Source organism: Vipera ursinii, assembly GCF_947247035.1.
Source record: "Vipera ursinii genome assembly, chromosome: 1".
Classification (NCBI taxonomy): domain Eukaryota; kingdom Metazoa; phylum Chordata; class Lepidosauria; order Squamata; family Viperidae; genus Vipera; species Vipera ursinii.
The window spans coordinates 334,378,348-334,391,633 of record NC_139512.1 but is presented as its reverse complement, the minus strand read 5'-3'; the positions used below and the strand labels follow the sequence as shown (position 1 = coordinate 334,391,633).

Sequence of the window (13,286 nt, the reverse complement as noted above, 5' to 3'; positions counted from 1 at the left end):
CATGAGTGAAAAGAGGGTGCCTCCGATTAGATTCATAAGGCAAAGAGGAGGGAATATTTCCAGATGGCTCCTGCGCAGACCTGAACATGAAGGTGCCTGTTTGGTTGTGTGGCTGCAAGTCAGGAAAGACAAGGACTCTCTTGCCTGGATTTGAAATCGGAAAAGGAGGAGACTAGGGAAGGGGAGGGTAAGTTGCTGAGAAAATCTCCAGGTATGTTTGGAGATCAGCACAAAGGCGAGAAGCTACTCTAACACTGAGCCAGGCTGAAGCTGAGGGAGAAAAACTGTGAGTGTCTTAAAGGCCATTCTAGATCTTCCCAGTGGACAAGACTGAGTACCTGGCATGGGTCCATGACATCGGTAATCATAGGAATATTTAATTCCACTTTTACAACCTTGGTAAGTGCATATCTCTCCTTGAACATGTAGGCGTTTATGATCCTTATCAACTCTGAACTACAGGGAGGGCTTGAAATTGTGTCCTCGCAGTTTCTCCAGAGTTTGGAAGTGAATTTGTAGCTGTCATGTTTTAAGGTGTCATGTTTTAAGGTGCAAAACTGAATTTTGGAAATAGGGTCAGCAATGCAGTTTGCTGTAAATGGGGTATTGATGCATGGAGGACCTTGAAGGGATCCAGGTGACAATCTGGAGTGGCAGGTACTTCTAGTACAGACTGATTCTCATGAATGTTTGACCCAAATCCTCTACAATAACTCTGGGCATGGTTGCTCCATCTCATGAAATTCTGTAAGTGGGATACTTAGATGTGGCAGAAGCTATCTCAATACAATATATTTATTGCTAAAGGTTAAATAAGCATGGCTGGCTATGAGAATAAAAGACAACAAAACTAAAACAAAACAAGCGGTGACATTTCAAAAGTACCATATTTAGCCTTCTTTCTCTGGCCTTCACTTTGTTATTTCCTTTGAAAGGAGGTCAGCAAAGGCTTGCAGTGCTTAATCATGTGTTCGTTACAAATATACAAGTTGAATGGAGGCAGAAGAATTCTGAGAGTTGAAATCCACACATCTTAAAGTGGCCAAGTTTGAAAAACATTGCTCTAAGTCATTCACCAGGCTAGTTGGGGATATTGAAGCTTGTGGCCCATTTATCAGAAAGGACTACATTGGGGGAATATGCTACCTATGTCAATACCATAGCCACCCCATCTTTTCTTTAATTTGTGTGTACGTGTATGGGAGGGAGGAGGACTATGTACAGAATGCCTGACAGATGGTCAGATTCCTAAAGTTTTCTGTTGAGTCATTTTGCTTCCATCTCTCTAAATCTCACACTTCGAATGCAATTTAGCAGCCAGTCAGCCCAGGCTGTGTGCAAAGAAGTAACCAAAGATTCTCATGATTATGTCAATTACTATGTCTTCAGTGCACATTTCTGATAGGGTCGGCTGGTTGAAAGAGTGCTTAGGTAACCTTTTGCAAAATGTTGCCAAAGCAATTAGGCAAGATGTTGAAGAATGTTATATAAAAAGTGCCTTTGGGAAGGTGAGGATTGCTAGCTTTTCCCCCTATTCCAGGACTTTCTTTTAAGAAACTCCTATTATACTAAATACCAGCCTTCAGTTTCATTTGAGCCTAGTGGGCATATGCACACTTTCCCCCCTAGGCTACACAATGTCTCCCTAGTCAAAAATATGTCAACAGAATAAGTTTATGTTTATCAGAATGGCTAAGATTTCCCCAGGTACCAGACAGAAATCAAGTGTGAATTATGTTATTTATTTCAATTTATTCGCTGCCCCAAAACTAGGAAAGTTAAAAACTGTTAAAAGTGTTGAATTTCAGAGACAGCCCAAACTAAAACAAATCAATGCAAAAACAAACAAAAATTACCATCTTAAATAGCTCGTAAACATCACCCCAGACCTGGGATCAAAGCCCGGTTTTCAAAGCTTTCCAGAAGCCTAGGAGTGAGGGTATCATTTTTATCTCTAGGGGGTGGGGAATGCTGTCCCATAGGTTAGAACAGAACAGAACAGAATAGAACAGAACAGAACAGAACAGAATAGAATAGAATAATACTGGGTGGGCAGGTACTACTGGAGATAAACAGTCTCTCAGCTATCTAGTCCTATGCCATGCCAACCTTTATAGGCAATCAGCACCTTGAATTGCTCCCAGAAGTTGCCTGATAGCCAATGCAATTCACGTAGCAGTGAGTAACAAATGCTCACATTGAGATGCTCCTGTTACTGATTGTACTGTCTCATTTTGAGCCGGCTGTAGCGTCTGGATAGTCTTCAAGGAAAACTTCCTCTGCAACACATTGCAATAATCCACTTATGAGGTGACCAGAGCATGAATGATTGTCTGGAGAGTCTGTTTATTGAGGAAAGGTTGAACTGGTGCACATGATGAACCTGTGCAAAAAGGTTGCGGGCCTTATGTTACTTTACATGACCTGAGACAAAACATGCAAAAGGCAGGGAAAAACATAGCCCTTGCTGAACAAGAAGTAAAATAGGAAGAGGCTGTAACCTTGCAGAACCTGGCCTTAAACCTCTCCCATTTTAATGTCAATATGTTATGTTGGATTGTTGATCTTGCTTTACAGAAGAGAAGGCTGGTTATGGGATTCCGGTTTTTGGAAAGAAGAGTGACTTTTGAGCTCTGTTGATGATAAGCCTTTATATTAACTCACCAGCTGGCAGCCTTTTGCACTATGAGCCAAACACAAAGCTACCTGTAATGTATATTAGAGGACTCCAGGATCCTTTCCTTAAAATGATTTCTCTGCTTTGTCAACAGTATATTGTCCATCAGCTTCACGACCTTGTGTGCTTGTCTCCTTCAGCTCATGATCCCGATGGAGAGCAACGCTAAGAGGGGATTGGGAGACTTGAAAGTCATGGAGGAATCACAAGCAGAGCCTGCAGGCTTAGAGAAGGTGAGCCATCCCCTTCCTGGAGATAAGCCCTTTGGACTCTGCTCCTTTTCTTCCTCTGGCTCAAGCAGTCTGCAATAAATGTTTCATCCTTATGCAGAGTGCAGATTCTGTAACTTTTATGTTACAGAAATTAGATTTAAATTAGATTTATTCTTGCCAAAATGTGCTTATCCATTAATCCAGTTCTGAGACTGCCTTAAATTGTACATAGTACAGTGCTGTACAGTGCTTTGCAGTCAGTCTCCAAAAAAATGCTTTTAGCATGCAGGACTGTGAACATAGCATGTCTTACAACAAACCAGCTGCTTCTGCAAGTTCTGAGGCACCATTTGGAGAATTAATCCAAAGCACTGCAGAAGCCCTTAATTGGAACAAGCACTAATGGAGGTGCCCTCAGACCAATAATAGAAAAGAAGCTGCTTCATGTCAGGCAAAACTAAACCACCTGGCATTGTATTGCAGGGCTTCTGATGGAAAAGGATCTTCTCCACCCTCTTTATCAACTGAACATCTCTGACTACAAATGACACTTGTTGAATCTGGTCCACTCTCTACACAGAACAGGCACTGTGTTATTAAACCATGGATTCCTTCTAAGCTCTTCAATTATTTCTACTAGTTAATAATGAATAATAATTTTTGCAACTCCATTCTCCGTCAGGGGGCAGAAGGAAAACCTGTGGAAGTATTACAACTGAATGGAACATGCTGGTGTTGGCCAGAGACTTTTGTTAGTTTAGACTTTACTTTATATTGATTGCATTCTTTATTGTCTAGATTTTGATTGATTATACAGTACTGTGAAATCTGCTGAATCTAGAAGATTTCTTAACAATGGCTTGGTCACAAATGTGTCCTTTTTTTGAGCAAAACTGGTGGAAGGCAATAGTGGTTGAACACTAGGCAGTATTAAATAAATTTAGATTGATTGCAAACTTTGTTTTGTAGCCAGTTATGGCATGAGAACAACCTTGATCAACCTGATAGAGGACTTTGGTTTAAAGATAGCAAGAATTTCTTTGATTTCCCAGTAGTAGCTTTGATGTTATCAATCTTGGTAACTAGCCAAACTAGTTTAGGAGACTGAAGTCCAGAGCAATAAGGTTTGTTGAACCAATATTTTCAGACATCTTAATGACATCAGTCAGTTAGTCAGTCAGTCAATATGTATGTATGTAAATTATTTATTTATTTATTTATTTATTTATTTTATTTATTTTATTTATTTATTTTATTTATTTATTTATTTATTTCTCACATTCTTATGGCTGTCCATCTCACAAAAAGTGATTCTGGGTGGCATTACTATGTTCTGGTAACTTCCAGGAGAGATTACTGCTATCATTCTCCAGAACTATCTGGAAGCTTCAGTTAGTGTAGAATTTGGCAGGGGAAAACATTCCTGGGGTTCTTAGGGGTTTAAAATAACTCCATACAACTAGTACCAACTCAAAGCATTTATTTGCCTAACATCTCATTTTATTGGATTAATTTAACTCTTACACAGTGTTCCTTCAACATAACCAAATTAGCTAAACTTAATAGGACAACTCTTAAGGCACTTTTTTCAAGGCCATTGCAACTTTAACTGCTGTTAAAAGAATAAGTCGAGGACTATCTGCATAGAGTACCTTCCCTTAAGCACTTAGAACAGAGGGTTAAAAATGTTATCCCATAGAATAACATCTTGCTACTTCCAGTATTCATAGTGCTTTATCTGTCTTCTGTGGTCTATATAACTTGACATTAGGCTGTACAGTATTGTAAACTACTTCTTTGGAGGAATATTGTGGTTCCAGTGTAGAATATTGCCTCTTATTGTGTGGGAGGGTGGAGTGCAATTCATTACTATTTCTGTATTTGCTTTTGTTGTTAAGCATATATTGCCCTGAGAACCTTCCACTGAAGTCCAGTTTGGAAATGTACTGGATAAATAGAAAAAAAATGTCCTGTTTGTTTAACAAATGTAGGTTTCATTCAGGTACTTCAGTTACTGGCAACAGAATTAAGAAAGGAATATGAGAGATTCAAAAGGCAAAACTTCATTTCATTACAAATAGTTCTCATCTTATGACAATTGGAGCCAGAATTTCTGTGGCTGAGCAAGTCAGCTGTTAAGTGAGTCACTCTCAATTTTATGATTTTTTTTTGCCCTGGCTGTTAAGTGGATCGTTGCTGTTGTTAAGTGAAACACATGGTCCTATCAAATCTGGATTTCCCTGCTTGTCAGAGGCCAGGTCAGGTTGCAAATGGCCATCCCATGACACCAGGACCGCAACTGCCATAAATAAATGCCAGTTGCCTAGTGTCTGATTTTTGATTGCATGACTGTGAGGACGCTGTGATGGTCACCAGTGCAAGGACCAGTTGTAAGTGACTATTTTCGGTGCCATTGAAACTTTGAGTGGTTGTGACAGGAATGGTTCTAAGTCAAGGACTACCTGTATGCTATTGAGAGTTGATGTGGTGTGCAGAAAGGAAAAGAAACCAATTAAAAGATCAGCTTGGCAACTTACAGGGTTCAAAGGAGGAGGAAGCAAGGCGCCCGGTGGCACAGTGGACAGCAGCCGAAGTCTGTGCCTGGCTAAGAGGAAAAACCTTGGGAACTCCGGGCAGTCCACTGCTGGAGGCAGCCAATAGCCATGCCATCTCTGGCAAGGCTCTCTTGCGCCTCTCCGAGGAAACCCTGGAGCGCATGGGGATAGTGCCAAAGAGCCTGCGGGAGGAGCTGTTGCAGGAGATCCTCCTGCTGCGCATTCAGCAAGAAATGGAAGATTTGCTGGGCATTTCAGATGGTGAGTGATGGTATCTGCTTAGAGCTATCTTCACTAGAGGACTATACTGTACCGGCATTGGGTGGAATCAGAATTTGAGGAGAAAAGGAGGCGAAAGACAGGATATGATTGTAATCTCTCTATAGAGCATGGGTGTCAAACTGCCGGCCTGTGGGCTGGACATGTCACAAAGAAACCGCGCCCACCCCATTGCCGGCAATGGGGAAAAAGTTCCGATATGTTGTGCGATGTCATGTGACATCATGAGTTTGACATGTCTGCTATAGAGCATGCACAACACACCTGCCCATTCTTCTTGCATGTGTGCTTCATGCTTAAATGTCTGTGTCACGGTCAACAGTGCCAAGAATTCACTAACATTTCTGGCAGTCTCAACTGTTCTGCGAAGTTGTTAATCTTGCCCCCTAGCACAATACAAGTAGTCCTCGATTTACAACAGTTCATTTAGTGACTGTTCAAAGTTATAACGGCACTAAAAAAACCTGACTTATGACTGTTTTTCAGTTACAACCTTTGCAGCATCCTCATCATTGTGTGAGGAAAATTCAGATGCTTGGCAGCCGGCTCATACTTGTGACCGTTGCAGCATCCTGTGGTCATGTTATCAACTTTTGCAACCTTCTGACAAGCAAGGTCAATGGGGAAGCCAGATTCACTTAACAGATTCCTAACTTATCAACTACAGTGATAAGTTGTAGCAAGAAATGTCATAAAATGGGGCAAAACTCACTTAAATTCTCACTTAACAACAGAAGTTTTGGGCTCAATTATGGTCATAAGTTGAGGACTACCTGTATTGTCTATATTAACTGGCAGCAGGTTTTCAACTAAAGTCTCTACCTGGAAAGGTTAAAGATAAAAATCTGGGACTTTCTTATGCAAAAGAGATATATTACAACTGAATTATGTCTTTATCTTCATCTTGAGAATATTAAATAATCTGCCAAGAGTAGCAATGGAATTGGGGAAATGTGTTTTGCAATTAGAATGTAGTCAAGATTTAAAACCCATTTTTTCATGCTGTTGATCAGCAACTTTTTCATCAGCTAACAAAACAAACCTTGTATTAATTCAACTATTGCACAAATGGTCTGTTGTCTTAACATGTTGTATGAGCAAGGCCATCACATTATTTGTTTGGAGGCAACAGAGGCGTTAACTAAAACTTAGGTTTAATTGCATTGCATGAATCAATGTTAAGAGTGAAACCAAGGATAATCCAATTCCTATTTCAGCATTTTAGCCACTTTATTACATCAACATATGCAACAGCATGCGTTCAGATATACAGTTAGGAGATGGTTTTCAGTTTTTGCCACTGTCTGGCATCGACCTCTTTGATAGATCATTTCTGCCTCTCCTTCTCTCACACAGAATAACCCAGGAAGTCCAGCAGTTTAAAATCATAACTGTCTGAAAAGCAGCCATCTTGAAGCATCCTTTAGAATTGGTTATTGGTGTCAGCTGCGCTTTCAGTTGGATTGCGGGTTCATGAATTGGAGAATGAAAATCAGCCATTTGAGACTCGGACTCAATTCTTCATGTCCAGTGCAAGTTCTTTTGTAGAAAAGTATGGACTTCAAAAAGGAGGCTGTTCTGTTATTATTACCCCACACGGAAAGACCCGCTGATAGCTGTTGAAAATGCACTTCAACACTGGGCTATTCTGCAACAACGAAGGGGAGAATTAAATCTTTGGAGAGCATTCAAGGTTTCCAGGTCCTTTTAAGAATAAACCTATTCACATCATACAATACCAGAGGCAGACAATCTGGTGCCTGCTAGATATTTTGGGCAACTCCCCAGTGGCTTGATTGTCACCATGTCTAGGCCTGATGGGAACTGAAGCCCAAAACATCTGCAGAGAATCAGGCTTCCTATTCATTAGAACACGGCAATGCTCTGGATTCAGGCAACCACAGCACTGGTACTTGCTGTTTAAATCTTGTCTCTTTTCAGACAAATATGGACAATTTCTATCATTGCCAGGATACATTGCTTTTCCCTGCTCCAAGTTCAAATTCTCTTGCTCCAAATAAACTGGACAACCATCTGTCTGGGATCGTATAAAGACTCCTGCCGTGGATAGAAGGTTGAACTAGAAGACCTCCAAGGTCTTCCCAGTTGCATGATTCTATGAAATTCCATTCTATTCCTTGCCTCCTGAAAGCCAAAAAGGAAAGCCCGCCCTTCCACTTTTCCTGGCAACCTTTGGAAAGGACCTGTAGCTTCCCAGTTAGGAGAAAAAAGTATTGAATCAGCATTTTTTGAACTTCCACACATTTTAATTTTTTGCTATTTGTTGTATTGATATGTTATTTTATTTCTAGAATACTCTGATAACAATTTTTTTAAAATCCCATTTATATCCCGCCCTTCTCCGAAGACTCAGGGCGGCTTACAATCTAAGAAGCACAAATCAATGTGCTTAGCAATAGCCTTCATTCTATGTATATGCCTGCTTATTAGGGCTTTCGCCCCCCCCCCCCAAGCGGCATTATTACAAAGTCAGCTTAATTGCCCCCAACAATCTGGGTCCTCATTTTACCTACCTCGGAAGGATGGAAGGCTGAGTCAACCTTGAGCCTGGTGGGATGTGAACCTGCACTAATTGCAGGCAGCTGGGGTTACCTAAGGAGGCATTAGCCCACTGCTCCACCAAGGCTCTTTTGATTGGCAGATAGATTTTTGTTTTTAAGACCAACGTCTTGCAAATAAAATCATGGGCATTTAATGCCAACACAAAAGAGACAGCATTAATAATCTTACTTCTTGGATCTCTGAGTTATATCTGTCCTGGCCGAGGAAGACTGTTATGACCATCTTGTGTCTAGCACTTACGTTGAGCAGACACAACTCAGTATTGATAAATGACAGCCCTCCAATACTTTCATCTTCGGAATAAAACGAGCACCCAAAAGATGAGATATTAAAAAGCTTGGAAAAATTTATTGAAGTTTTATGTCATAATAGGCTTTTGAAGTTTTTAAATACAATAAATATTTATCAGTAATAATAGTATTTAATGGATCAGAATTCATTGCCAGACTGTCAACCGTCCACAATACATAAGACAGACATGAATCTTGATGAAGGATGATACACTGTGGAGCAATCCACAATGACATTATATAGTTTCTTATTGAAAGCTCTTTTTCACTAACAACAATAGTAATCTGTACAGTCAGTTTTGCTTTGACACAGCTTATACTGCCCAGAATCTGCTGGACCGAATGCTTCAAAGAATACAAGCCAGAGGTTTCCTTGTCCAAGAAGGGTAGGAAACTGTTCCTAGCAGCCAGCACCTATGAAGACCAAGGCACACACCCTCTTCCCCAAAAGAGACCCAGTTATCATTTTCCCCTTCTGGAGAAAAAAAATCGGGAGAAAGTAAAGCTATCTCTTCCAAGTTCTGCCCCCCTCCCCAGATATGGTATCTTACAAAGAACTGATGATTTGATATTTTACTTGACAGCCAATGGCTTCCTGAAAACACCAAGTTCACAGAGTTAATCAAAAAGCAAGGAAAACCAATTGGTTCAATATTTATGTTTGGTTCATTCTTGTTTCCAGACAGAACCTATTCTGAAAAGGGCACTTATCTTGCCTGTATTCCAGGGTCAATTTAAATGTGGAGAATGGATTCCTATCTATTCTCGCTCTCTTTTAAACTGAGAAATCAGTTCACTGAGTATTGATTGGGGAGATCTGGAATACCACTATTATTAAGCTTTACATCCTAGGATTACATTTCAAGCAAAAATGGCATTGGGAGGGGTGGGATGGGGGACACTGTGGCCTCCATGCCAGTCTTCATGAAATATTTTTATCCAACATACTCTTTCCTGAAATCATGGTGGAGAACAGTCAACCATCTATGCAAGGTTTAAACACCTGAATGATCTACTACTGCAAGTCAAAATGAACACAGCCCCAATGCATATTTTTTATTGGACTTAACACCAACCACAAATCATCAGGGTTCTAGCTAGGTAGCATTCCATAGATTTTCTTGCAGTTCATACCCAGTTCTGAACTGTTGTATTCTAATATGAGGGCTATACAAATGGTTTCTGGGCCCAGCCGAGTGTTGTCTTACAATATCTGCTTCTCTATACAACCCACTTTTGGATTAAGCTTTGCTAGCAAAAGCCGAATCTTGCAGGACTGTGGAGGGACTGGAAAAAGGTTATGTGGCATCAGGCCCCTAGAGTTGCTTTGCCCAGGAATCATCCTCTACATCTCTTGAGGTTTGCTTCAAGGGCCAAAGCTCAGATACCTAGACAATAGTCAACCAAAGCAGAACAAACATCTGTTTTGGAACATAAAATGGAATTGTTATTTGAAAGGGCAACAAATGATGCAAGGGAATGGCACGCTACTAAAGAACTGGTTACAACTGCTCCCATCACATTCTATGCCATCTTCCATTCACTGAGGTAATCTAGGAAGCAAGATGAGGTTAGATTCAAGGAGAACTTGAAACCAGTAGTTACACCCACCTCTTGAAAGAAGAGGGGAAGTGGCAAAATGCCCACCCCCACTCCTTCAGTACTCAGTACCTTTATTTTCAGAACAGTAGATGAACCCAAACAGGGTGTTTTAAGCCCCACAAATGGTGCATTTGACTCCCACTGAACTTGCAATCAGTTTTAAATCAGTAATAAAATAAAGAAAAATACACAAACCTATTTTCCTGTTTTCATTTTTAAAGGTGCTATACCTACTTCTTTAATTTAGACAACACTTAAAGAATGTTTTTTTTTAAAGACAGCTGACTTTTCCCTCAACTTGAGGAGAGTCATTTAAGGCACCAAATTCCTTATTGAGAAGCCCTGATAGGTAGGAAAGAAGAATCACATTTTTTTCCCAGTGAAGACAGGCAAATCTGCCTCATAACATGCGAGCAAGCTCATGCAAAAGCAAATGTTACCTGGAAGCTGCAGTGGCACTGTTCCTGATAATTGCAAGTGTAGATGTTCCCATATAATATGCATGCTTCTAGGCAGAATCTAACAGAATCATTTACTAGCTCACATTAAGCCTGCATACATATAAGGAACCCTGCCTCCCAAGAAAATTGGCTTCTGTGGATAGCCATCACTTTCTGTCCAAAGGATTCTTATGCCACAGTAGCCCGTGCAAAACTATACCATTGATCTGACAACTCTTTGTTTCCAAGACAAACGCTATTATCCCAAATTAAGAGACCAAAGATCAAATGTTCCTACAATGATTCATTACTTAACTGTATAAAGGCAGATCCCTTCTCTGAACTGACCACCTTCTTAAAAACAGAAAATGGTTCCAAGAGACTATAACTACATGTCCTATTTCTTACTGTCACTTATGATTGACAACTGATTATTTTATTCTAACTATTGCAACATCAAGTATTCACACAAGCTCAATTCCTCTTTACACCCAAATTTTACCCCCCTGTGCAGTGTTTTGATACAAATAAAAAAATCTCTCTAACCCCATTTCAAGTTTTGTTTCATAGCAATGGAACATTAAGTAAACAGAACAAAAATCAGAATTGTTTGCCATCCAAGTCTAGAAATTTCTTTTTCCTGCTAAAAATGAGAATCAGGGCTTTTCTTGTTCACTGCCATACCAGACATGGCATTTGGGGTAAAACTTGAAAATCAGAAAAATAAAACTATTTACAGAAAAGAAGAAGGTAGAAATGAAGGCAAGAATTAGTTCTAGGACTTTACACTGCGTACACTTTGTTTTTTGACATAATGCTTCGTGTTTACAAAAGAAAAGAAAAATAATAATTTCACAACTCAGAGTTTTCTGCAGAATGGAACGCATCATCCACGAAAAGAAAATGATACAAGTGGATCTCATCAAACCATTCATAAAGTTACCTCTGCCATTAATTACATATGAAAAAAAATTTCTGCGCTCAGTTTCTTCCGGGTGCAGCCTTTCCAAGAAAAATGGGTTTAGGCTGCACTCTTCATTTAAGCACACATACACAAAATATTCTTCCTCAAATAAACTACAAACAGAAGAGAAAAATCAGTGCTGGGTCTTCACCATCACTCAATTGTTCAACAGATTCCCAACCAAGCAATAAACAGAAACAAACTATTTCTAAAATTGAACATGGGGGTCAAAATCACTTGCATTTCTTGTTGTCATGAGAGAAAATTCAATTGTACCCAAGAAAAGCAGTGTCACTCGGAGAGTATGTACTACACCTAGTAAACAACTCTGCTGCAAGCCTACTTTAAAACATAAGATGGTAATGTTATTCATCCCAATCTCAGTCCTATGATAAACATGAAGGAAGAATGTCTGTTACTGAGTCCCCCCCAATGCTTGAAATTACAGCATTGGCTGTGGCCCCACTCTTCGCAAGGCACAAGCCACAATTTGGAGGGAGGATAAAAAAGGCATTTTGGGAAAACATAACTGACTAGTCACAGCTTAATGAAGTTGTGACCTCCATGCTCTCCAGAAGAATCAACTGTTTCTTTAAATAAAAAGCCCCTCTTTATAACTGGATCTCTGATTTTAAGATGTGGAACAGTTTGCAATAATGTACTTCAGTTCCCAAGGGTAGTTTTGTGGGCCCCTCGTTCTCAGCATAGTCATGATGACAGTTCTGTGGCAATCTTACAGTTCTGAAGCCATCGTCCACGCCTCTGTGCCTGATGATCTTTCTTTGAAGATTCCATGAGGTCCTCTCCTAATCATGTAGTTTTACTGTCTGCACATTTCTGAAAGGTGTCATGAAGGGTCATGGGAGGAGACATGAACAGCAGCCTTCTCTGGTTTCTGGGTCCCACATGTTGTTTGCCCCCAAACCATCCAAAGCGGGTTAAATCTAGTTCCATGGTGACGGTTGAAGTATATTTACACAGGCTACCAAATTTACAGTGCCTCTGAAGACCGCAGGCTGACGTTTTCCTCTGACGATACCTTTTCCATGCCTAGTCAGTCAGAGCTGGGCTTTTGTAAAGAAAAGGTTCGGATGTTGAAGTGTTTACTAAGCTGCCTCACCTAAATGGAAAGAGAAGAGAGCAAATGAAGAATGGTGGATAAACCTGAAAACAAGGCTGGGCATGCAGCTTTCTTTCCTTTGTGCACTCCCGTTCCTTCTCTGGAGCACAACAAGCTTTATGTCAGTCTACCAATCCTATTTTCTATTTGTATTATTTCAAGACAAACAAGAACTGGGGAGAGTATTCTAGGTAAATAGGCAATCCTACTTTATAATAGGTCTGAAGGATGTGTTGCAGCGGGATGTGCAAAAGCTGTGGTTAGAGCTCTGATCTTTAAGCAAGGACAACACCTCAAACTCCTGTGGGTTTTTTAAACTACTAATTGAACGTTTTAGATTTCCTGCCAATCCCTTAGACACCACGTCTTTTATCCCCTTTGGTGTCTAAGAAAGGGCCCATACCTTAGCACAGGGATAAGCAACCTGAAACAGTGAAAGAGCCATTCGGAACTGGTTCCCTCACAAAAGAAAAAAACTGGGAGCTGCAAAAAAATGTGTGCGCATGCACGTACATGCGCGCATGTGAAGAACAGGGTTTGACTGAAGAGTGGAGCCAAGGCGAG

At 40.3% G+C, this 13,286-nt stretch overlaps 2 protein-coding genes across 3 annotated transcripts in view; one reads left to right on the top strand and one right to left on the bottom strand.

The window, feature by feature from the left end:
* The first annotated feature begins 278 nt into the window (after positions 1 to 278).
* On the top strand, positions 279 to 7,209 carry LOC310639261 (sterile alpha motif domain-containing protein 12-like). 2 transcript variants are annotated; one of them, XM_083360824.1, is made up of 4 exons: positions 279 to 399; positions 2,772 to 2,910; positions 5,429 to 5,705; positions 7,080 to 7,209. In XM_083360824.1, exons 2-4 carry the CDS (start codon positions 2,821 to 2,823, stop codon positions 7,082 to 7,084), a joined length of 372 nt encoding a protein of 123 aa, XP_083216950.1. In that variant the 5' UTR covers positions 279 to 399; positions 2,772 to 2,820; the 3' UTR covers positions 7,085 to 7,209. The 2 variants fall into 2 exon arrangements, with proteins under 2 accessions (XP_083216950.1, XP_083216949.1); XM_083360823.1 differs by lacking the exon at positions 279 to 399 and having other exon boundaries at positions 2,462 to 2,910.
* Positions 7,210 to 8,627: 1,418 nt separating this feature from the next.
* The window catches only part of SELENOI (selenoprotein I), a 48,718-nt gene continuing 44,059 nt past the window's right edge, over positions 8,628 to 13,286 (bottom strand). Inside the window, exon 10 of the mRNA XM_083360750.1 lies at positions 8,628 to 12,722. Within this exon, the coding sequence (XP_083216876.1) occupies positions 12,594 to 12,722 (129 nt within the window). The 3' untranslated portion in view covers positions 8,628 to 12,593. The remainder of the gene's footprint in view (positions 12,723 to 13,286) is intronic.

Coding starts and splice junctions, on each gene's coding strand:
- LOC310639261 (XM_083360824.1), top strand. CDS start 2,821: ATGATCCCGATGGAGAGCAACGCTAAGAGGGGATTGGGAGACTTGAAA. Junction 2,911..5,428: donor AGCCTGCAGGCTTAGAGAAG/GTGAGCCATCCC, acceptor GGCAACTTACAG/GGTTCAAAGGAGGAGGAAGC.